Here is a 24469-nt window from a genome sequence, read left to right as displayed (position 1 = left end):
TTTGGATACTTACATGGGGCACTTACAGGGGACTAATGATGTTGTCGGATGACTCGTTCAGTTCATATGTTTCACTAACGGTGGTAAGAGTGAGAAGCAACGATGGCCAGTTTTGCATCATGCAACACCTTGGAACATTTGTCTCCCCGGCCCACTGGAAAACCCTACCCTGCACTCCTCAAGCATTTGAAGAATGAGTGATTAGCTTCCCGATAACGTCTCTCTTCCCAATGGGGATGATATGCGTCCACCCCACGCACCCTTATTTGTGGACCACCGACAGATGGAGTAGAGAGAGAGATAGAGAGAGAGAGAGAGAGAGAGAGAGAGAGAGAGAAGAGAACCGAACCGAACTATCAATCACTGTCCACCGTATGTGTACAACAATGAAAATCACAGCATATTTTGCTGGAAAGCGGTAGTCGTTGTATCACTTATACAAACGGTTGTTGGTGTGTTGCTAACGCTGCAGCACATTTCTCGCCATAAGCACACGAGAGACAAGGTTGAGATTTTGAATTTCAAATCATATCTACACTCGAGTGGGGTGTGGTGGAAACATGTAATGAAGAATGCTTGCCAAGCAATTCGGAGGCGACACACATAATTAATTTTCACTCTCGTTACCCTCGCCACACCGTCAGTTGCATTTGCCAGGAAAATGGGGAAAACCGGACGAGTCTTCTAATGCAAGCTAAAAAGGTATTTGCTGCTCCTTTTGATGTCCTCTCCTCTTGCCAGAATCATTTGCCATCAGCGAGGGTCCCCCCCCCCCCCCCCCTTCATGCCTCTACACGGACTCATACCTTCCCATTAAACATACTTCTTGTTCCTCATTTGTTCCATCTTCATTATCCATTAAACTGACAGTGAGAACAACTTGTAAAATAGTGAAAAAGGAAGAAACAGACGTTACGACGATGCCCCTACCCGCGGTTGGGCGTTGCAATGATAATCAAATCAGCATAATTATCGTTCGCTGCAAAATGCAACACACGTGCACACACACACGCTTACGGCTCTCGTTAGTTGAGGCTGCGCAGCACGGGAACGTACGAGGAAACATGAAACATTGCAACACCACCACAGTATGTGCAACAAAACACAAGCGCAAGAGATGTGGTATCTTTTCGAGCACGTGTAAAATGCATTTCACATTCCTCTGCTTCTCGTCTGCCCCACCCCCTCGCAGAGGGCTCCCTCCCAATCCAGCAAAACGGCCAGGGAAAGGTGATGCGGGTTGTCTTATCTTTTTTCGTTCATCGTTTTGCCCCTTACGGATGCAGGCACGGTTTGGCCCAACCTTTCAACCTTTTATAAATTGCCTCTCCCGTGTTATTCCTTTGCGAGACCTCGCCTGTACGTAGCCAAGGGAATCGTTGAAGGATGACAGAACAGAAGCAGTACCAGCTGCCTGAATTAGTCTGTGTGGCCCGGATGGTTTTACTGCCAAAAACCACAGGGAGGCTCCTTTCTATTGGTTGCGTACATGTGTACATTATTCTTCACTGTGTATTATGTAGTTAAGTAACTAAGTTAAACTTTTTTCTTATCGAATTAAAAAATTTAAATTGTTGAATCCAAAACATGAATGTGATCCAAGGAAAGCATACGAATCAGAATTAATGATCTGGCAGCTTTGGTGTTAACATTTACGAAAAATACAAAAATGTGTGAAAGGACCAACTAAAACGCAATATCAAATATGCAACAGAACAAAAGTAACGGAATACCCACATAAAACACTAAAGCTTGTAAAGAAATAGCACGAAAAAGGAAAAAATTCATAAGGAAAATCAAAAGGAAGAAACCAAGAAGGAATGCATTTAACAATAAAGCTTCCCAAGAATTTTTGACACTGTCGGAACGGCTATTCGAAGTTGCAAAGTGTGGAATTCCATGGAAGATTGTAAATTTTTATTGCATTTCGATTGCATTTTGCATGTTGGTGAAAGGAATCTTTCGCGCCGCATATTAAAATTTTTCAAACTGAAATGCATTTTTTTTTTATATTTTTTATCACAGCGAACAGCACCAACTATTAGCATTATATTTGTGTATTTTAGCTATTTATAAACGATCATTTATAAGACAGCAACAAACCATTACCGTTTTAGAATGAATACATCAAAACAAGGCGCTAACATTGAAATGTTAAAAAGTGATTGCGGCCGGCGATAAAGCCACACACATAAATGGAAACGCCTGTTTAGAAGGCCTGTACACAAAAGCTGTCACAACACATTACAAAACCACCTCGGCCAAAGGTAAAAGAAGCAAAAAGCGAGGTGGGGGCGAGAATAATAAAACTAAAAGGTTGTTCGGTTTGTAATCGTTTGGAATGTAAATGCGACATTAATCGACCTTTTGCGCGCGCGCGCACCCGCCTGAACTTGGGTGATGAATTCATTCCGCTTCCCTTTATGATAATGTCATAACTATTCATAACGGCAAAATACAAAAACACACACAAACGCGCACGCACACGAAACGTCATCAGTGTCAAACCCGAAGAGCGAACGTCACGGGCATTCTCGTAACGTCAAAGCGGCCGTCATCGATGATGTTGTGCACACGGCTGCTCCTGCTTTGTGTTAGTTTCTTTTTTTGTATTTTCTTTTGTCTTTCTTCAAGCGAAACATCGGTTCAAAAGGGAACGGTCGGAAAAGATTTCTCTTGCAGTGGGTTTGGAAGCAAAAAAAAAACATGATCCAGGTAAGATAAAACGCGTTACCCGTAACCAACAAAGCAAAAAGAAGCAAGAAACATACTCGAAAAAGGAAAGAACAAAAATCTCCTTCACACGGTTATGGGGGGCAAGGGCGATGAAACGAAGAATGAGAATGAAAAGAAAAAAGATTTATCGGACTAAAACGGGGAGGATTGTGTGTGTGTGCGCGCACGAAGGGAGGAAACTATAAATTGCATATCAATTATCCCACTCGGCGAGCATCCGTTGTAAAACAACGAAAAATGGCGGACGGTTGTCATCGGCAAGTTGATGGCTACACATTCTTTTTTTTTGGGAAGGGAGACAGGGCGGACTGTAGTGGGGAGGTAGCGTGAAGGGAGGACGAAAAAGGTTCAAGTAGGAGTGGGGAACCAGATTCCCTCCTAAGCGACAGAGAGAACAGCAAGCAAAAAGAGGAAAAGAATTCCAACTTCGTTTGGTTGTTCAATTTCGCGGTCTCCACGACGCACCGTTCGAGGTTTGCGCAAATTGCGCGTGGGGACACTGATGAGCGAGTAGGCGAAAAACGTGAACGTGAGCTTTATCACGCTGCATGCACAGACTGGTATACAACACAAGTAACACGATATGAGCGGATAGTTTTGTTCTTTTTATCTTTTTCTTTCTTTTTTTTTGGCAAAGAAGTTCATGTCGTTCATCACCCAATTTTAATAAATTGGCAAAATGTTCCCCTTATTGTCAGAGGGAATGAGATGATGAAGTTGCCGATTGACGATGTGATGAAATTGCGCTCGTAAACGAATTGAAGATGTCGTGACAAAAGAGTTTGGCGAATTTAAAAAAAAACAAAAGTGACGTCATTTTTAGGCAGCAAAGTGAACAAGGCTTTTTTTTGTTGTAAAACAGCATAGTGGTTGCTGCTTTTGCCGCTACAGAACAACATAAAAGAGCGAACAAGTAAGAGAGTAAAGTGTCCGTTTTGCGAAAGGTTCAACCGAAACGAGAGCAATATTTGCCAGCAGTAGACAAAGGGATGAGCGCTGAGAAATTAGCATCCCTAGAGCTTAGAGGATATCATCTCATCCCCCCCCCCCCCCATAGGAAGCAAAGGTAAATCCGTGTTTGTGACGAAGTTTATTGAAAGTTTAATTCATGGCCGCACGGTGGTACACGGATTTCACACGCTTCCCGAAAAACTCCCGGCACAAACTCCCGCCGGCCGGAGTGAAGCAGGAAGTTTTCATGACGATGTGCGCACACACAAAAATACACACGCACACACACGCCGCACGCATACACGCACGCGCGCGTATCCAAACACAAAACCCCAACGGCGGCAGCAGCAGAAGAGCAGCATGGGGGCTGCTGCCGTTTGTGCTGACAAAATGTCCGTCCAAGTTTCACCAACCTCGGGGTGGGTTTTTCTTCTGTCTCTGTTGCGCGGGGACACACACACACACACGTACACGCACACGGTGTAGCCTCTTCTTCACTCATGTTTGGATGTTCGGTTCTCTCTCGCAGCATGAAGGCGTTTTATACGGGATGTCGACAAACGATGTCGAGGAAAAGAACGACGACGACGACGACGACCATCCAAATCAAATTATGGATTAAATAACATATTAGCACGAACATAAAAGCGCGCTCTCCGCACCATTGGGAGTCGCGTCCGGATACGGAGGCGGCGGTGTGCCGTGTGGTGTAAACGGAAGAAACGAAGGATGAAAGCACGCACACACACACACATACACACACCCACTCTTAGTCACGCACACATTCAATGAAACGTGGTAGTTCCGCTCCATCATTTGAACAAGCGATTCAATCGACCGACGAAAAGCGCGCTAAACCATCAAATAATGCAGCAAGCCCTTTGTGTAATATATGTGTGCGTGTGTGCGTGTGTATGTGTGTCCCTCATTTCTCAAAGGCGGCCTAAATTGGGGGAGAGATAACAAAGAAGGAAAAAAAGGTAACGAAAATGCAGAAAAAAAACGCAAGCAGGAAAAACAAGGAAAAGATTGGAAACGGCCAAAGGGGAATTTACAGCACAGCGCAAGAAAGGAAGGAAAAACATTGCCGAAAACAACGAGAAAAGGGATGATGGAAGGGAGGATGGTGGTAGGTAGAGAAGTTCGTAATGCGGCGGCGCGGTAGCATCGAATAACATTAACAGCACATACCTAAAAATCACAAAACACTAGAAGAAAACGAGAGGAAGAAAAAAAAATCACCCCTGAAAAAGATTGACATTGCTTTGCATCTTTTGCGGACGATGATGAAAGAAGCGAGATGCAGGCAAAGCAGCCAAAAATGCTCAAGTGAGTGATAATCGTTTAATTTTCTCACCAACCAGTAGTAAAATCCGTGCAGATTGTTCCGCCCCTGGTCGTTTATAATCATCTTAAATTGTATCTTCCCTTTTTTTTGTTGGTGTCTTCCCAACTTTTAGCCCACCCCTCCTGCATGTTGTTAACAAACGGATTTGGCGGCCTAGTTATAGATTAGATATGCAATTAAACACGGCTGTGTCGATTTTTAATTGTGACTTCAACTGTTGCCTAAACTTGTCCAATTATCACCTTGAAAAAGAATGCGCCTTGAAATCGCCTTAAACTTAAGTGAAGCAGCGTACCAACCGTACGGCACTGAAAATAGCATTTAAAAAAAACACATTTTTTATTCGTGTTAAGTGCCGGCAGGTGCCGGTACAAAAGGAACATAGTTATTTTCTGTATCAAATTTGTCAAGATCGAAAAACCAATCACGACGATGCACGTGACATCGTATTTTTTTTTTTTTTGATTCGACAAAGAAACAAGTGGAGACAAGAAAAGCTATTTCAAGTGGGGGAGAAAAAGAAGAAAAAAACAAAACCCATAAACAACCACCAATTGGCCCCGCGTGCGGCGATCGATAGAAGCTCGATAGTTGTCGGCCCATTTTATCAGATAATTTGTGTTTGGTTTTTCACTAACCATTGCTCGGCCTGGTGCTCGTTTGGTTGTTTTTTTCTTTCTTTCCGCTTTCGTTTCCCAGAAGCTTCGAAAAGAGGCGCCGCCACCTCCATTCCATCGGCACGGTGGGTTTGATGTAAAACAAAAATCATTACACCGAACAAACGCGTGTTGAGGGGAGGCAGAGGGGGGTGGGGGCATGTGTGTATTGCTTATAACAACATCTGATAAAATGGGGATACAACCCTCCTAACAAACAACAATGTGCTCGCGGCTGCACGCATGAATTTTTCACCCCCATTTGTGGGTGCATTGCACAAATCAGAGGAACCATTTTAACCGTTTTTCCTTCCTTTACCTTAGTTCCGCTAGTAGTAAGTGTAGGAAGTGAACAGAAATGTAACATATTTTTGCTATATAAAAAAGTGATGTAAACAAACAATTTTCTTTTCCTTTCTTTCCCAGTTTGAGCATGTGTTTGAAATAAAATTGTAAAAAAATAAAAAAAATTATTTGAACAATTGTGACGTAAAATGTTTCTGTCAAATTGAAAATCATGTTTTCCCAATATTATTCGTTGTCTACCGCCTATTTAAGTCTTCACAAGCCTTTATAATTGAAAGCAATAATAGAAGATAAAGTATCCGGCGATAGGACAAAGCTTAAATTACATTTTTAAAATAAAAAATCTTTATTATGATCATTAGAAGATTTTTAACACTAGAACTACCGGACCAGTCATTTTGACTGGAACGCTTCATTTTCATCACATAATTTTTTAGGGTTAAACAATTCTAAGGTAGGTGAAACATGAGTTTCACATACATATTCGATCGTACGATCTCCAATAAACAATAAAATATATTCCAACTATTCGAAATTGTTTAAAAATTAACCACAAACGAAAAACGCTTTAAACGCTTGGTAGTTCTAGTGTTAAATTCTATAAGTACTGATCAAGTAGCATCATCCTTAGTGGAAAATCCACAAATGTGAGAAAAAAACTTGAAAACAATTTTTTCAATACTAATTTTATGCTTCTAGCATATAAATTCCACATAAAACTCATTCACTTCCATGATGGATCAAACAAAATAGTCTCGCTCCCTTCAAGTATTTGCTCCCAATTAAGCGATTAGAATCGAATAAAGCGCCACTACTTCAATGGTAATATTTCCCTCCCCCAACTCACCTCCCTCCTCTTCATCCATTCATCCATCACACCCCTTCGAAAAACCACCTACTTTTAGGGAGCATTTTCCCTGGTTGTGTTGTATATTTCCCTGCAACTAGCAAACCACTCAAATGGAAAAGCGAAACCCGTCATCATCATCATCATCATTTATCTAATACACCGAATGGGGAATGGAAATGATGGCATATGGTCACGGAATGCTATTCCCAAAACCTTCAAAAAGTGGAAAGAATAATCCACCACCCCCCAAAAACCCAATCAACAGCAGCAGCAACAGCAGAGAAAATGGACAGTGAAGAGATGGGCGGACGCACACGACACAACACTAAACGCGGGGTGGGGTATAACATATTCGAGGAAGAGGGATCATTTTCCGGAAGTTTATTTTCCGTGATTGAGTTCCTTGTGCGTACAAACAGAAAGAGAGGAAAAATAAAGAAGGTAGAGAGAGAGAGAGGGATAGGGTGGAAATTCGAGCTGAGGTATGCGGGTATGGGTGTGATTCGAATAAAAGCACCCACAAAACGACGTGTAATGGGAAGCAAAATGGCTGAAATGATAGACGAAAGCACAAAGCAGTGATTTCCACAGAAAGATGCTTTTCAAAGGGTATTTTGTATGATTCGATACGTAATAGTTTAATCGAACAGCATAAAACACGAGCTTTGTCCTTGGAAATTTGCTGAAATCTCATCTCATATTTGGCACGATTCTAAGAGGGCATTACCAATTTGAAGGTAGCTAAACCTATCTCGCACATCATTCATAATTTATTTGCTGGCACTCGATATGCTAAAGAGCAATAGACATGCAAATAAGGCTTCATAATACGGATTTACGTCGTAAAGTTATCTTTCCGACTGACAGAAGACAATTTTCATCTCCGTTAACCCTTAATTTGACAGCTTGAACATAACATTGACAATCGTGTAGAAAATCGGTAAACATCGACAATCGGTGTGTGCATTAACACTAGAACTACCCGACCAGTAATGAATATTGAAAGACCTTCCAGGAATAAAAGTAAGTTGTTCTTTAAACGGTCCGGACATTTATACACTGTGAATAACGTTGGAATTAATGTTAAGGGTTTAAAAGCAGAGTAGAGAACATTTTTGATTGGGAACATATTTTGGTGCCGTGACCAGGATATTGCCACTAGAACTTCCGGATCAGTCATTTTGACTGAAACGCTTCATTTTCTTTACTCTCTTCTCTTTTATTCTATAATACGATCTCCAATAAACAATAAAATATACAACAACGCTTCGAAATTGTTTAAAAATTAACCACGAACGAAAAACGCTTAAAACGCTTGATAGTTCTAGTGTTAAAAAATATTCCTTTCAATTCTGAAAATCGACATATCGATATCGAAACAAAACGATAAATAAAATGCTACCAAATTAGCTCTTATTTTTAATTTGCCATCATCAGCATCGATCAATGGCTGTAGCACATAATACAATATTTGTTTGCGAACTAGAACCCCTAACCAACACAAGGAACAGCAACATGCTTTGCTAAAGCTAAGCGACCTATTACGGTCCTTGGAAAAAGGTTCAAGTCTTTTCCCAGCCCCACCACGACGACGATAAGTTTCCAATTCGGGTCAGGCCAATTAGTTTCATTAAGATAATTGACTATGGCCACTGGATATTGGAGAAGAGAGGCATACATATTTGCCACATAGTCAAGTGGGTGATCGATTCTCCATTTGGCCGAATGCCGATTGAAATCCCTTTTTTTTGCTTTCTTGCACTAGAAACCTTGAAGTAGTGTACTTGTATAGAATTTTTATGCATGTGTGTATGATTTTCTGAGTATATAATATGTCAAAAAAAAATAAAGAAAAGTTAGGAAATAAATAAAAAAAAACAATTAACAATATTCTGAAACCTACCAAAATCGATACATGGATAATGGATGTATTGAACTTCTAAAGACTTGAGGCGCCATTGTCTTTACTCTCGAGTGTAAGCTGATCATCATCTTCATCATCATCATCAAGCCACTTACATGAATAAATTACCACTAGTACTCATAGACCTTTCCATAAATCATTCCCACGAGGCTACACACCATATCACATCCATCGTTTGGCAACTTATTGGCGCAGCAATTAACTATTTATAATACATCCATTACATAAAACACTAACCCCCTTCCCCCTGCCCTTCGTTAGTTGACCACACACACACACACACGCGCTGTTTACGTTAGAAAGAGAAAAGAGAGATTAAAGGCCTTTCTTTTTCTGCGTTTGCTGTTATTATTGTCGAAGCTTTTTTGATGAACCGTAAATTGCACCAAACAACGCGTTGAACTTACTAACTGGATTGACACTAATGCTATCAATTATTAATCGTTGTCGTGGGCAATCAATTAATTCATTTACTTACAGAGCAACAACAAAATACAGTGATAAAGCTTGTAAAGACAGACACACACACACACACACAAACACAAGAACAGGGTTGAAGGGAAACAATTAAAATGTTTGTGTTTACGATGAGATACGGTTTACGATTAAATGGCCACATGTACACGCGTCTAAGTGTTCGATAACGGCGCGCTAACTTACGTTACACTGCGCAGCGTTACGGAGGGTGGATCACACGTTACACTGTATTCATAATAAAGGGTGCGGGGGCTTGTCGTGAAGCTTTTCTGTATATTTTAACATAAATTATATACATGCATGAATGTAGAGCAAATGGTACGAGATTCATGCTATATTCCAACTTTGTCTCTCTCTATCTCTCTCTCTCTTTCTCTCCATCGATTGATTCTTTCCGTAGCAGTAAAGTAGAGAAGCGTACGTTATGGCTGATGGTCGACACGGTGTTGACCTGTGGTCATTCAAATATTAATGACCACTTATTATTGGCTCAACCGCCAACCAGTTTCACCCATCCATTCCCCCTCGGACTAATGTTTCTCATTTTACTTCCACCGGAAGAAGAAACCTGAGAAATGTAATATACCAAACGTGAAGGAAGAAGCGCAAGGGTGGATTGAAGGTGGATACCGATCGTTGTGAAATAATAATGATTATTATCAACATAAAAGCACCGCCATACTCTGCGGTACATCCCCCTCACCCTTCTCTGCCCTTCTCCGCATTGTGTTGGATAGGGCCGGGGGGTTGACCCTAACAAAACATAACGAACGATACACACTAATAATAGTAAATACTATTGGCAACCGTCATAGGATACCGTGATTTTCGTTTTAAATCAAAACCAATATACTCTCGCGGATCACTCGAGAGAGGGTTAAACGAGATTGAATCAAAGTAAGCACTGGAGTGAAGAAAAAAAAACAGAAACAGAAGAAGGAAATTGATCCACCCTTGGAAACGAAATCGAACCTAATTTCCCCATTCCCACACACAAACACACACACACACACACAGACACACCAAAACAGTGTGCATGACTGTCGAGCATAAAAAGCATGGTCTCTATTGTGTATATACACGCCACGGTTACGAACATGTTTCGACAAGCATAATATTGGTAATCAATCCGGTCCGGTGACGACGACCACGGTAGAGATTTAGCCGTTTCGAATTCCGGACCCAGTAGTCATCAATTGATTGATTGATACTAATGACACGCTCACTTTCGCTTCCATGCTCTTTGCTTCGGGCATGGTGGTTACCAGCATTTGCTCGCTTTTGCTCATTTTTCTCCCCTTTCGTTGTTGCTTTTTTAGATCAAACGATTCCCTTCATGCAAAGGATGCAAAAGAACTGAAAAATGTAATACAGTTTTGGAGGACTATGTTGTGAGCTTTTGTGAGAAGAAAGCGTTGGGTTTTCTTGGACGACAAATACACTTAGCGCTTACACTTACACTTCAATCAAACATAACAACATACATCGGTTTGGGTTGAAATCTTCTGATAATACCCAGAACTGATAATTCAGCTATGAAAAATTAAAGTTAGGTACTTACCGTTGTAAATGAAGAAAATCAATCTCTTAATGTACGCAGCAAATGTTCAAAAATCCAATTCGATTCGTGCTGTACATTTAATGAAATGTTTATTTATCGATTGTTTTCTCCTCTCTTTGCTTTCACGATGTCCTGTAAAACTGTGTCTAGGAAATGGAAACACTTTTGGCAACACTCCACGAAGGTTTTTCTTTATATATATTTTGGTTTTCTTTTGACAATCAATTATCTCAACACTTTGTAACACTACTTAAACTCACTTAGAACGCAGAACAAACACACACACGCGCACTGTATTAACGTTCACTATTCACTTTTGCACTTTCTTTTGGGTGTAGTTGTGTATCCTTTTATTGAGCTTTTCTTATTCAAACAACACTCGAAAGCCGACGGGCACTTTCACATCCGTCCGGAAAGGGATAATCCTGCTCCTGCAACACCAGCACTACACTATATTAAAGGATACACACTCAAATCCACACACCGATGCGTTTGATTTGCTGTCGGGCGATAATAGAAAGGATGGGTGGATTATTTCGCTGAAACCTGTAATTAAATCATAACCATAATCACTCTTCCGTCACACACGCACGCGCACATACACAAATGCATGCAGACAATACACGGGATAGTAGTAGAAACATTGACACACACAGGATAATAATCACTATTAGAACTATTTCCGATTAGTGCACGGTGTAATCAGATGATAAATATTACTCTTGTTGTTTTATGCTCCGTCACACCGTTCTGTCAAACTCCTGTCAACACACAATTGATCGGGTACGCTGCAGCAACACATAACGCCTGTACATACACTAAAATGATTACCATCTCAATTAACGTACGTACGATGGAGAAATTACACACACTCAAAGTATGACATTTTCCGTGTAATTGCCGAGATTTGCAGGATTAAAACTGGCTACACCGGCTCTTTTCGCACATACAATCCTGACAAATCACATTTTATGCACCTCAAGGGAAGGCGTTTATAATGGCTACTTCACTGCTTTCTTTTGCTGCATAGGATCGCAACAGAAAACGCACTTTTTTTGTTTTGCCCATCGAATCGTTGGAACGGGGTCATCAAGCGGTTGTTGCTTTCTACTTGCTGGCCTTTGGTGTCACTCACAAACAATCCACCTACATACACATTTTCGCACACATACACACATAATCAGATATTTAAGAAAGGCCGCGTTTCAAATCACACTGCACCTTAACTTGTTTTTTTTTTTGCTGCATGACCCGCGTAAGTGAGATACAAATAAATGAAGAAGAAAAGGGCTTGCAGGGATTTGTGTTGTAATGCAATTTGGAAAAGATTGGTTACATTTGCAAGCAGCTTTTCTTGTTTGACCCTTGCGATTGGTACACTTTCGTTCCTTTCTAGCTTCGCACTGTGGTTTGTTTCGTCTTTCGAGCTGCACTGTTTGATTGTGCTTTGTTGTCGTGCCGACGGGTTTACTAGATTTGACAAGCAGCATCGGAACGTTTCATCCCAGAACTCCTTCGTACAGGAGATTTGCAATAATAACAAAGTGTTTCGTTCTACTAGCACAAACACACACACACACGCAACGTTTGGAATGTTGCCAAAGATTATGCCGAAATTGGAATTAAAAGCATGGAAGAGAGAAGAACGGGGCAATGAAAGATGATCGATTTTTTTACAATCGTCCCTTGGATTAGGACCAATGTTAAAAGCGCTTTTTGCTGAGGTAGGAAGAATATTTACGATTGCAAAAGTGGCTAATTTTTATAACCTTTCTCACCATCGCTGTCGGCTATATTTTTGCGTATCCTTGAGCCTTTCAAATGCACTGCTTTAATGTTGGGTTGGTGTGCAATTTCAAATTCGTTTTGTGTTTCGAAGTGTACGACTGGCATTTAATTTTCGCCAAAATTATTCCAAACTCTCTCGTAAATCTTTGCTTCGTTTTTATTCTTAACAATAATAACTGGACACTAAAGATGCTTGTTGCTTCTGAGGTAAAGAAGAAGTTAATTATTTGTCTTATCTCTCTCTCTTGCTACAAGTGCATCAGAGACGCATCTCCACGTGAATTAATGTCGCCTACTCAGCTTGAAGAAACACTAAGAAAAGATAATATATTTCACATTCATCATACTCAAAAAACCGCATTCAGCCCATTTTGCCGACGGCTTTCTTGTGCGGTGAGAAGATTTCCGTACCTTTTGCACTAGCGCACGCTCGCCAGTGAGAAAGATGGCCGGCTCACACAAAATAGCAAAAAAAAAGTGAGACAGTGAGCATAAAGGGACGCACGAATGTGAATGAAAAAAAGCGCACGTTTGTTGTGTAGTGGAAACATAAATGATGTTCACCAGCGATCGGATTAATCAAAGCTACACCAGATGAAGTGAAAAGAACGAACGAACGAACCAAAAGACAGAGGAAAAACTGACTGTGTGAATGGAGGGAGAGCCAGGAGTGACGGGAAAAAGGCCGTATGGCTTTTTAAACATTCCCGCAATGTTTTCCAATAATCTACAGCTTCCGGGCTTAAGCGGTTAGGAACGGCTGAACGACATCAACCGCCCCGGATCTCGTACCTTCCGCAATGCGCGCGCGTTGCAACGTCAATGGCACTTTTCAACCACCAACATACACACACACACACACACACACGCACACAAACCCCGACTAGCGAGCGGTAAGCGAGTGAAGTTATGAAAAATGGAGTGTGTGCGCAATCAATTGAAATTAATTTACGAGACAAACTGCGAACATGATTGTTTATGCTAATTTAATGATCTCGTACCGTTACCATCCGTCACCCTTTTCCCCCTCAAACCCCAAACACTGAATCCCGATTTCACTCCATCGTTCGGACATCGCGCACCACATACCGCGCTCCCCCTTCGTTTCCACCACTCTCTTCCACCATTCCAAACACACTTTCACGAAGGATGGAAAGTGCGCGTGACGACGACTGCTACTCCTTCTTGGTACATGACATTGTGTGTTAGTGTGTGCGTGTAGGATAGAAAATAGTCTACGTATCAGTCGCCATGTGCATTTGTTTGTGCGGATGTGTGTGTGTGTGTGTGCACTCTCTTGGTTTTCCATGACTTTTCCACATAGAGAGCGCGCGCAAGGACGCAAAAGCAGGCGTTGAGATGGTGTAGCGTGAGATGTGTTTGTGTGTGTGTGTGTGGTGTTGGTGTAGTTACAAACGTTTGTGTTTTCGCGCTTTGCATGTGTTTGTGTTTGTGCGTGTTTGCATGCATTTGCAAGGATCATCCGGTGCGCGCCTGCAGGGGCAAATCCTTCGCAGAAATGTCGGCAATCAACAATGAATTATGCCATTTTTTTAAATAATCCAAACACAGCCACAAGAAAAGGTGGTGTGTGTGTTAAATAAAATATTCATTTGATATTTAATAACCGGAATCATACGCACAGTGTGGAATAAAGTGTAGCTATAATTAAATATTAAAATTTATACACAATTTTACACTGAAAAGCCCTTGCATTGTTTGCTTTTCTTTAAGTGTAATTTACACACACACATGTTGTAATTAAATATGCACGTGCGATTTTCAGCAGAAAAGTGATCGAAACTTTAAGTAAAAGATGTTTAAATATTCAGTAAAATCGTAACACGAAAATATCAAATTGAATATTCCAAAGATTCTTCATCTTCATCTTTCTATTTACAATTTGTCTAGAATAGCTACAACGCACATCAAACGTTGTGTACACAGAAAAAAACATTGAAAAAAAAAACCCTTTTATCTAATCTTCAACCCAACACACTTTATACTGGACGCAGTTAATAAACGACGAATGACAAAGTTTTCTTTTCTGGCCGATTCGTCTGCTAAAATAAACAAAATATCTTCAGCCCGTTTGATGTTTGCGGAAGCAATCAATCCATCCATTTTCCCAGAAAGAAGCACATCCGGGAAATTTGTTTTCCTTTTCAATTCATTCCCACATCAATGCGGTACTTCCCGAATAATTGTGAAAGCATTAGCAGCATCATCAATCACACGAAAAGGTAAGTAATGCCTACCGATTGTTCTACCATTCGACGCACAACGATGCACACTTGGTACACGCACACACACAAAGCCGCACCTAAGAAGATATCCGATTATTAGCAGCTTACTTTAGATTAGGAACAAAAATAAGCAAAGCACAGCATTTGTCACATCAAAAAAAAAACTACGAACACACCAGAGACAAACAATAGCAAATATTGTGAAAGTAATCACAGAGAAAGGAATTGCACACGTTTAATGGCCATCTTTAATAATATGGTTTTTATGTTTCACCATTTACACTTCATAAGAATTGGACAAAAAAATCGTGAAAATGACGAGATGGGTAGGGTTTGACGTTAAAACATAGCAGACTGCCTTTGACGTTACCCTCATTGTACGCACCGCTGTTGTTGGTGGTGGTGATGGTGATGGTAACCGCACGAGACAGTGTAGATGTAGTGGTGGTGGTTGTGAGGTGCGTAGGTAAAAAAAAGAGCAACTAGAAGAAGCCAGCGGCAAAGGGTAGCCATGGCGTTGTTTCCTTCCCTTTTAGTTATGTTTTTCTTTCCCGTTTTCCATTACTCTTCTTCCACATTTTACAACCAATTTACAATTGATACTGGAGAAAAGAAATCACCCAACCAACTGCATTTCGTCGTGTCTTCTTGCTGTCACGAAATGAAACATGTCTTCCATTTTTATTTTCACCACCGAATAAATATACACACTGCAAACCTAATGATGCTTGCGCCTCCACTAATTGCTGAATGTATTTAGCGATTAAAATCACGATTTGCAACAGTAGTGGCAATTGATGCGAGCGGAACAGTAGTAAAACAAAACTGCACATTCACGAAACACAACCATCTCCTCCCCCCTCCTTCGCTATACCCCCCCCTTACACACCCCACCACTTCCGGTGATCATTACTTTGTTCCGATTGCGGGAGAAGATTATTAAGAAGCTCTTCGCACTCCCTCTGCTTATTCTTATACTTCTTTTTCTTTAATCACACACACTCGCACACACACGCACGCACGGGCACACGATTCGGTGCGATGTTACCAGCGTTTAGCACCACTTGACGCGTTCCATTCCAGTCGAACAACGTTCGATCAGCGAGCTTTATTCACATTTTCACACACCGTGTCACATGTACACACACCACCAGAGGGCAACGGTTCCCGCTTGACCCTTGGATCAATTACACCAAACACAAAGAAAATATGCTAGGCCACACCGAAAACTTGGCCGTGTTTTTTTCTTTCCTCGCACGTAATTCATACGCTTGAAAACGTTATGCAGCGCATTTCCCGAGCAGTAACTTCTACACCACCGTGACCGTTAACATTTCCCCAGCAAACTGAACACAAAATAATACCTTCAGCAACTACTACTCAGCCACTACGACGACACTTCTTCGCGCAACGAAACGACGGCGGGTCCGCAAAAGTTAGCCATTTTGAAAAACGCAACGGCTCGTGCCTGTGTGTTCGACGAGACGACGGACTCTCTTCTGCGGCAACGCATGCTGAGCGAAAAATTGTGCTGCGGTAGTGTTGGTGTCGCCTATCGCGAGACATTTTGTGTGCGTGCAATCTTGGCATACCGGAGAGACGCCGCTCCCGATGAAACGCACACAGCTGCAACACGTCGATTGTACACGATTGTTTACAAAACCGGGTTGAATGTGTTTACCGTGGGATTTATCCCCAATAATAAATATAAATTCCTTATTATTCTGCATAATTGTTAATTTGCTCTGTTTAGAATGCCCAACAAACGTTTATACTACACGCACCGCGTATTACACGTATTTTCTTTATATGAAAATAAATTTGTTTTCAATTTTAGCTACGACAAGGAAGATCCACGTTCTAACAATTTGCATTGGCATTATATTCTTCCACGAAAAAAAAACAAAACGTATACTAAACAACAGCATTTGGGACTTCATGAATTATTTACAATATTTTCAACATGCATGGAAATATTTGGAATTTTCAACTTCCTTCGAAATTGCTCGTCCACCGGTAGCTTCGTCAAATCCGAGCCGATGATGACATTTTCGTTAAATCGTTGTTCCATTTGACATTTACCTTCGTTGTTCCAGAAGCGAAATCCGAGGAAGAAGCCAAGCCGTGTAGTGTGAAGCCAACAATAAAACGTAAAAATAGCAAAAACTACAACTGCAAACAAATCCCACGCGAGGGAAACGAAAGTAATTGCGCCTTTTACGTGCCGTTAAGTAGCAAAGCAGTAGCAGCGCGGCCTTTTTCACTGCGAAAAAGCCCGTAACGAAACCACGCACGGCGCGACAACGGAGACAGTGCAGCAAGCGAAAACAAATATGGCCGATGTACAGGACGCGGAAATGAACGGCAGCAGCCAAGACGTGCCGGAAAACGGACAAAATCAGATGGACAGCGAGGACAACATGGGTGGCAATAACGGCGGTGGTGCCGGTGGCAGCGATAATCAGAATGCTCGCGACGACGAGAGGAAGCTGTTCGTTGGCGGGCTGAGCTGGGAAACCACCGAAAAAGATCTGCGGGAACATTTCGGCCAATACGGTGAGATAGAAAGCATCAACGTGAAGACGGACCCGAACACGGGCCGTTCGCGTGGTTTTGCCTTCATCGTGTACAAAGCGTCCGATTCCATCGACAAGGTTGTGGCGGCTGGAGAGCATGTGCTCAACAACAAGAAGGTCGATCCGAAGCGGGCCAAGGCACGGCCCGGCAAGATCTTTGTCGGTGGACTCACCTCAGACATCAGCGATGATGAGATAAAAACATTTTTCGGCCAGTTCGGTACCATCGTGGAGGTGGAGTTACCGTTCGATAAGCAAAAGAATCAGCGGAAGGGCTTCTGCTTCATCACGTACGAGTCGGTGCAGGTGGTGAATGAGCTCCTGAAGACGCCCAAGCAGACCATCGCTGGAAAGGAGGTGGACGTAAAGAAAGCCACCCCCAAACCGGACGGCCAGATGGGTGGAATGGGCGGTGGTATGGGGGGCATGGGAGGAGGCCGCGGTAACATGCGCGGTGGAATGCCCGGACGGGGTGGTATGCGCGGCAGAGGCGGACCCAAGGGTGGTTTCGGTGGTGGCTGGGGAGGTCCCGGTGGCTATGGCTACGACAGCTACAGTGGCGGATACGGCGGCCAAGGTTACGGAGGGGGCGGTTTTGACGGTGGCTTCGGGTACGGCGGTGGCGGTTTCGGAGGCGGTGGCTATATGAATGGTGGCCGCCAGGGTGGCCAGCGAGGTGGAAAGGGAGGCAGTGGTGGCTTCAAGCAGCGCGGCGCCGGAGGAGGTGGTGGCGATCGTCCACCCCGGCATGCACCATATTAAAAATCAAAAATCCTCTTTCTTCCTATCCGGTTTTTACTTTTAGTTTTTTTTTCCTAGTTAAATAAACCGTAAAGTCCGTGTCCTTCCTTTCCCACCAACTTCTCCTATGATCGACCTTCCCGCCCGAGTCTCGAAGTCCGTAGAAAACGAGATTATGTATTTTAGAGTACGAGGAACAGGCAGCAAGACAGGCGAAGATCAGGGATTTTTATTCCACTACCATATTAATTACACACATACACACATTTATATAGTGTTTGCATTCTTGTATCATTTCAACAGACAATAAAACAGTAAACAAATGGTGGAAAGGATCATTGTGAGTTTCTTTCTTTTCCTTTTCAATCATCGCTAGCCTTCTCTTCCCATGTCTGTTGGATTCAGTTTTTCCTCTTTATTTAAATCATCCGAGTTTATCGCAATTGGTCGCCTATCAAATAAAAAAAAAATCTACATAATAGTTTAATAATCATAATATTAATAATAATTACAGTTTAAAAAGAACAGAGTAAAGATAGTAATAATTGTAATGGACAATGATGCGAATAGACATAATTTATCAAACGTGTTCTTGTGTACGTGTGCGATGGTGTGTGTATGTATGCGTGTGTGCTGGGTTTTTGCACACGCCTTTGTCCATATGTGCATGTGCATCGTTTGTTAAATTTGCCGGTTTTCATCTCTTCTTGTCGAGCGGAGAAAGGGTACACAGTTTTACCTATAAATATATCTCGCCCTTCAGGCGTGTCTGTGTGTGTGTGTGATTGGCCCATATATAAAAATGGTAGAAAATGAAAAATAAATGCGAGATCAAATAAAAGTTAACAAACACAACACATTGTAGAATGCAGAATGCACTTAAACAAGGCCCGTCGGGGGGGCACACATAGTGCAACACGGGTACCGTGTAAAAGATTAAGAAATAAAATTGGAAAAAAACGAAAACCCTTGGGTCAATGTGTTTGTTTTGATTCGATTGATTGATAATTACAGAAATCGATAACAAAAAAAACGATTCCACTCAGTGATGGCTGATTCCTTTCCATTCTAACTATCATTCGTTTTGTTCTAGTACTTTAATTTAGCATAAACATCTACATATCGTCCTCATTGCAATGCTCTTCCACATTTCTGCTTCCTTAATTTTCCCTGTAATTCCTTGCCTTCGCTCTTACTTTCTACAACCGAAACAAAATATCATATATTCAAATCATTCTTTACTAGCTTTCCCGTACACATACAGCGACCCAAACAAGTGCACGTTTGTGGTTGCCTTTCCTGCACGCTTTTGCAATCATTTACATTTTTCTGTTTTACGTGTGAATCTTCTACTATTCTTGTACAATTCCACGATCTGTCTGCCTCCGGTCCCCAACTAGGTGTGTGCGCTTCAAGCAACATAGTTCATAAATGGACGTAATCTAGACAATGTGAAACAATACATAATTCTAAGTGTTTTGCCACTATTATTGGCGCATTTAAATCCTTTGCTTGGCACGTTTCAGGTGCATTACCGTTACATCCGTGAATTTAATTTAAATTAACACATTCCATTCCGACATCCGATAGGTAAAAGTGTGTGCATATAGATAAGACAATAATAATACTCAACAAAAATGAAGAGAAAAAAACATTATAAAAAAATTAAAGTTCGTACAAATAAGGATTCTTTCACTGACACGTGTCTTTAAACGAAGTTAAGTATAAGCGAAACGAAAACTATAAATCGAAAAACGTATACAATTGTCTGAGTAGAAGCTTGAGGTTTTGGCGTATCGGACATGCGGATGACTGACTACGCAAGAATTTATATTACACTCACACACGCACACCACACACATAATTCGAGCGTACTGTGCTCCATCTACAAACGATTGGGATCTTCTATACTATAGCTGTAACGCGCAAATGCTTAAACCCTTTTAAAGCCGGGTTTAAACACCACGGCCGTACTACAAATATCTTCCCTTGAATATCTCCACCAGTCTCTCTGTGGCTTTCTTATTGCTCCTTAATAAGCTTGAAATCTCTTTCCCCTTTCTACCTTCTTCACAGTTTATCGTTTCCATTCATCCTAACTAACTTCTATCTACACCGCAGAAGGATCTAATAACAGAGTAGAGGCTCCGAATGAAAGAAGGGTTCCGGTTACACCTTCCTATCTACTAAAAGCAGAATGCAAAATAGGGGAGGGGGCGCGGTTCATACGTTTTTCGCTAAGCACTAGTCAACAGCCTTGCAAATATGCGCGCACAATGCAATCCCTAAAGTGTTCCCATGTTGTGTACGTTTAGTTTTTCTATAGGCGAGTCGTACAGGAAGAAGTGGCCAGAGATCAGCATTTCACATCCGATCAACCATCACACACACACACAAACACACGCGCGCGCACGCCGGACAGCTTCCGTCCTCGCCCTGGGCAAATAATGGCGTGCCCGATCACGATCTAATTTGAGGCACGGCAAATGGACGCTCACTGTATACATTTATATATTATTCGGTGGATAGAAACTGTTTTATGGGGGACGTGGGAGAAAAAAAAGGAAACGAGGCAACGAGGGGATCGGAAAGCAGCAGTAGCCTTCAAATATTGTCTTCTGTCCTCTACGAGAATACGTTGACCTTTTGTTTTGCTGGTTGTGATGGAAAGTGTTCGTGTGTGTGTGTGTGTTTACTATCAGAAAGATATCCGCACTTTCCGCCGGCACACATTATCTACTCAGCTTGCTGATCACACGAATAAGGGCACCGTTTTCATCCTTAAGTCGTTGGTTTTCCGTTCTGAGTGCTTCCAATAGCTGCCATTGTGCCAACGGGAAAGAGATCGAGATGAAAATAGAAAGAAAAATACATATTAAATCAATATAATCGATAACAGTTTTAGTGAGGGTGATGTAGAGAATGATCGATAATTAGCAGAAAATAAAAGTAGAGAACAAACAACACGCTATTTTTTCATTTGATTATTAACAACACATCTAGCACAAAGATACAGTTTAGTAGCTGATAGGTGAAGATTAGTATTTGAGCGTAGAGTTAAAAAGTTGCATAAATATACAAAGAGATGCAATATGAACAAAATTAATAGTAGCATTTTACAAATTTGTTCAATAGCACAGAAGATAACAGTTAAATAGAAACATTGTTAAGTTTGTACTACTACCAGCTAGAGCAAATGTATGCACAATTGTGTGTATGTTGTGTGTTGTGTCAATGTCGATAATGATTGAAACTGATGGCGATTAGTAGATCTTCTTCTACTTCATTGTTGGCGTTTTATTACAATGCCCTTTTAACTATAGTAACAAATTGTTTTTATCGTAACAAAAACGCCTTCAATTAAGCTGAAGAAGAATGAATCCATCAACATGTACAATATAGAACGTAATAAACATCGAAAAAACAGCAGTAAATTCAACAGCAACAATACAAACGAAAACAACAGCATCTATTACAAGAAGAGAACAGATGGTACACAACGAGTGTAAGAAACCGGGAAATGTGAATATGCTTGAAAGGTGAAATGATGAATGCAATATTATTAAGTGTCGATAATAATGTGCTTTGAAGATTGATAAAAAATGTGTAACTACACATTCGACGATACAACATTCAGTAGGTCAGTAAAGATGATAAATGAAGCATACAGATCACGAATGTAGTAGTGAACAAACGTACAGAATGCCGCATGATTAAGGATAATAGTGCAAGGTAGCATAAGAATACACACAACAAAAATGTGATAAATAGTTTGAAACATGTAATAAATAACACATTTTACAACATACGACTCTCTCTCTTTCTCTCTTGTAAACCGGTTAGCTTTCGAACGGAAACAATCAATGTGTTATTTAGGTAGTAAACCAATAAACAAAACAAATATGACGCACGATTAAAAAACACACACACGTATGAGATCAGTGTAGAACCAAAACAAGAAAAAAATTGTGTGAATGTTATATTTTTTGGCAACAAAATACCACGACTCAACGAGAGGAATAGCAATAGGAAAACGGTGCAAAGTGATAGTAGAATGGCAAAAGAAACACGGAATTAAGAAAAAAACACGTTAACAAAACAAAGTTACACAAGGCACGGCACACACAAACACACACGCGCACAGGAAGTAGAAATATGTTGCCGGCAGTAGTGTGCGCCAAGGATGGATACAGTCATACCCGGGAAGGATTCAGTTGACGGTGGGATTTGATGCGACGAAAAGAAGGGAAAACTATGATCCCCCAGTCGATCGTTAACAGACGCTCCCTTTATGCGATTGGATGTTGTGTGCGCCGCTTGTTAATGACATTTGCATGGTGATCGAAACATGTGTTTCGGTCGAGAAGGATATCCCAGGTCCCAACGGTCGGTGAAAATTTGTTGCTTAAATTTGTTGTTGGTGGTTGGTGATTGTTGGTAGTGGTGGTGGTGGTGGTTGTAGAGTGATGATGGATTCCTGTTCGGGTGGTCTTTGTGGTGGAAGTAGTCATAATGGTGAAACGGTCATTGATGTTTGAACACGGTGTATTCCCAGGGCCTACATGTACCAGCACGAAGACGGCAGAGATTCCAGCGAAGGACACACGCAACATGACAGACAGAACGCAACAAAATTCATACGGACGCTCGGTTAAGATGTCGAGAGCGTACAGAAAGCAAACAAACTCATTTCATTTCACCAATTTTCCTCCATATATTGCTATAATTTTCAATTATCATAATTCGAAAGAATAGTACTCGGAAATGTTTCATTTCCGATAACAGTGACATAAATACGTTTATATGCCTAATTCGAACACATAATCAACTTTTTGTGTGTGTGGAGTTTGAGTAACTATGTGATAATTTTATAATGGTAACAAAGTTCAAATTTTTCATTTGCTATATACCACCACGTTAATGAACAATTTGTGTATAATTTAATTCTAAGTTATGGGATCTTTATAGTGAAATGTTCTCCTAATGATGTATTTTCCCGATCGACTGCTGGGGACAGTACCGCCGCAACCGTTTAACGCTTGGAAAACCAGTCTACGATTATTTTGATTATTTCTTTTTCTGGTTGTGTGAGTTGGTGTACGAAGGGTAGTAGCGTCGATGCAACATTGTCGATGATTCGTTTTGCATGATACCATATAGCTACTCGCTCTACTTCAGCGAGAGAATGTTTGCCTACAGTACGTTTTTTTTTTTTTTTGGCACAAAAGTTCCCTGCTCTAGTCAATCAACAAGAAAAGCCAATGTGCCACAACAGTTTCCCGCTAGTCAAACGATTGCGAATTATTACACGATCGCTATTGCTTGTTGGCGTGTACTTGGTTCTGTGCCGAGGTGGTCAGCTTCGATACAACACGCGTTAGGGCACGGTTTTCGGCCCGGAGCCGCTCGTTTTCGGTTTTATACTTTTGTAACAGCTACCCAAAAGAATTTGAGAGTAGAGAACGAATACAGCAATGTGGTTTCCGTTATTATTAACAGGGTAAAAAACACAATAGATAAATTGAAGGTAGTAACCGGAGAGTAATAACAGTTTGGGCGTAGAAAAAAAAAGTTGTTTAACGAGTCCCACGTGCGGTAGAAGGTAAACGGTTACAAAATACGAAAATGATTCATCGACGAGCAGAAACGAGTAAGAGAGAAAAAAGAGAGAAAGAGAAAAAAGATAGAGAAAAACAGATCATGAAACAACCGGGTCCGGTTCGATGTAGTTAATACATTATGAACTGTGTTAAAGCTTTGGATGTTTTAAATTGTAATACGCTGAAATTGGGATTAATATCCCGTAAATATGATTTACATCATTTTTTTACATTTTTTTATGAAGTGAAAACAGTTTAAAAAACAATAACTTGAAAACCATGGACAAACAGAAAACACGGACACTTGACAAATATGTATGGAGGAGTAAAGAAAAGGCGCATATAACGATGCACAAAACTAAGTACAGAAATGTGTTAAAACGATATAAGAAGAAAACAGGATCAAAATCGCATGAAGTGTGGAGCGTTGTACGTATGTGTAAATTTGTTGGACTTATTCACGGGTAAACGCGTTCGGTAAAGAAGTATCAGTGTAATGGGAATGAAGTCCAAAGAGGCAAAGCGCTATGTATCATTGGTTTTTTGTAAGACTGACTGGAAAGTTACTTTACATCAATCTGTTGTCCAAACATAATTGAAACGAAATTATGAGCCAAATTCAAAGACAAACGCCAATCAATTGAATGTAATGATGTATACAATTTGCATTAATTTTGAAAATTTGCATGTTGCACAGAAATACACATAT

General features: G+C 41.0%; 3 protein-coding genes across 27 annotated transcripts in view; 1 reads left to right on the top strand and 2 right to left on the bottom strand.

Annotated features, from left to right (window-relative positions):
• Positions 1-16360, bottom strand: part of LOC125769259 (trithorax group protein osa) — a 96073-nt gene extending 79713 nt beyond the window's left edge. For 7 of the 14 annotated variants that reach the window (XM_049437883.1, XM_049437884.1, XM_049437885.1 and 4 more), the window contains exon 1: positions 10810-12457. The gene's annotated coding sequence lies outside the window, so the exon portion shown is untranslated. Of the gene's footprint in view, positions 1-10809; positions 12458-15756 lie in introns of those variants that run through there. The other 7 variants (XM_049437881.1, XM_049437876.1, XM_049437875.1 and 4 more) reach the window with 7 other exon arrangements.
• A 555-nt stretch (positions 16361-16915) lies between these two features.
• Positions 16916-18495, top strand: LOC125769295 (RNA-binding protein squid-like). Its single transcript, XM_049437964.1, has one exon. The coding sequence runs from the start codon at positions 17177-17179 to the stop codon at positions 18179-18181; it is 1005 nt and encodes a 334-aa protein (XP_049293921.1). The 5' UTR covers positions 16916-17176; the 3' UTR covers positions 18182-18495.
• Positions 18496-18551: 56 nt separating this feature from the next.
• The window catches only part of LOC125769264 (protein phosphatase 1 regulatory subunit 12A), a 66880-nt gene continuing 60962 nt past the window's right edge, over positions 18552-24469 (bottom strand). For 11 of the 12 annotated variants that reach the window (XM_049437899.1, XM_049437897.1, XM_049437896.1 and 8 more), the window contains one exon: positions 22850-23595. In XM_049437899.1, the coding sequence (XP_049293856.1) occupies positions 23476-23595 (120 nt within the window). In that variant the 3' untranslated portion in view covers positions 22850-23475. Of the gene's footprint in view, positions 20980-22849; positions 23596-24469 lie in introns of those variants that run through there. The other variant, XM_049437900.1, reaches the window with a different exon arrangement.

This window comes from Anopheles funestus, chromosome 3RL (assembly GCF_943734845.2).
Source record: "Anopheles funestus chromosome 3RL, idAnoFuneDA-416_04, whole genome shotgun sequence".
Lineage (NCBI taxonomy): Eukaryota > Metazoa > Arthropoda > Insecta > Diptera > Culicidae > Anopheles > Anopheles funestus.
The sequence above is the reverse complement of the archived record's forward strand: the minus strand, read 5'-3'. Positions and strand labels throughout refer to the sequence as shown.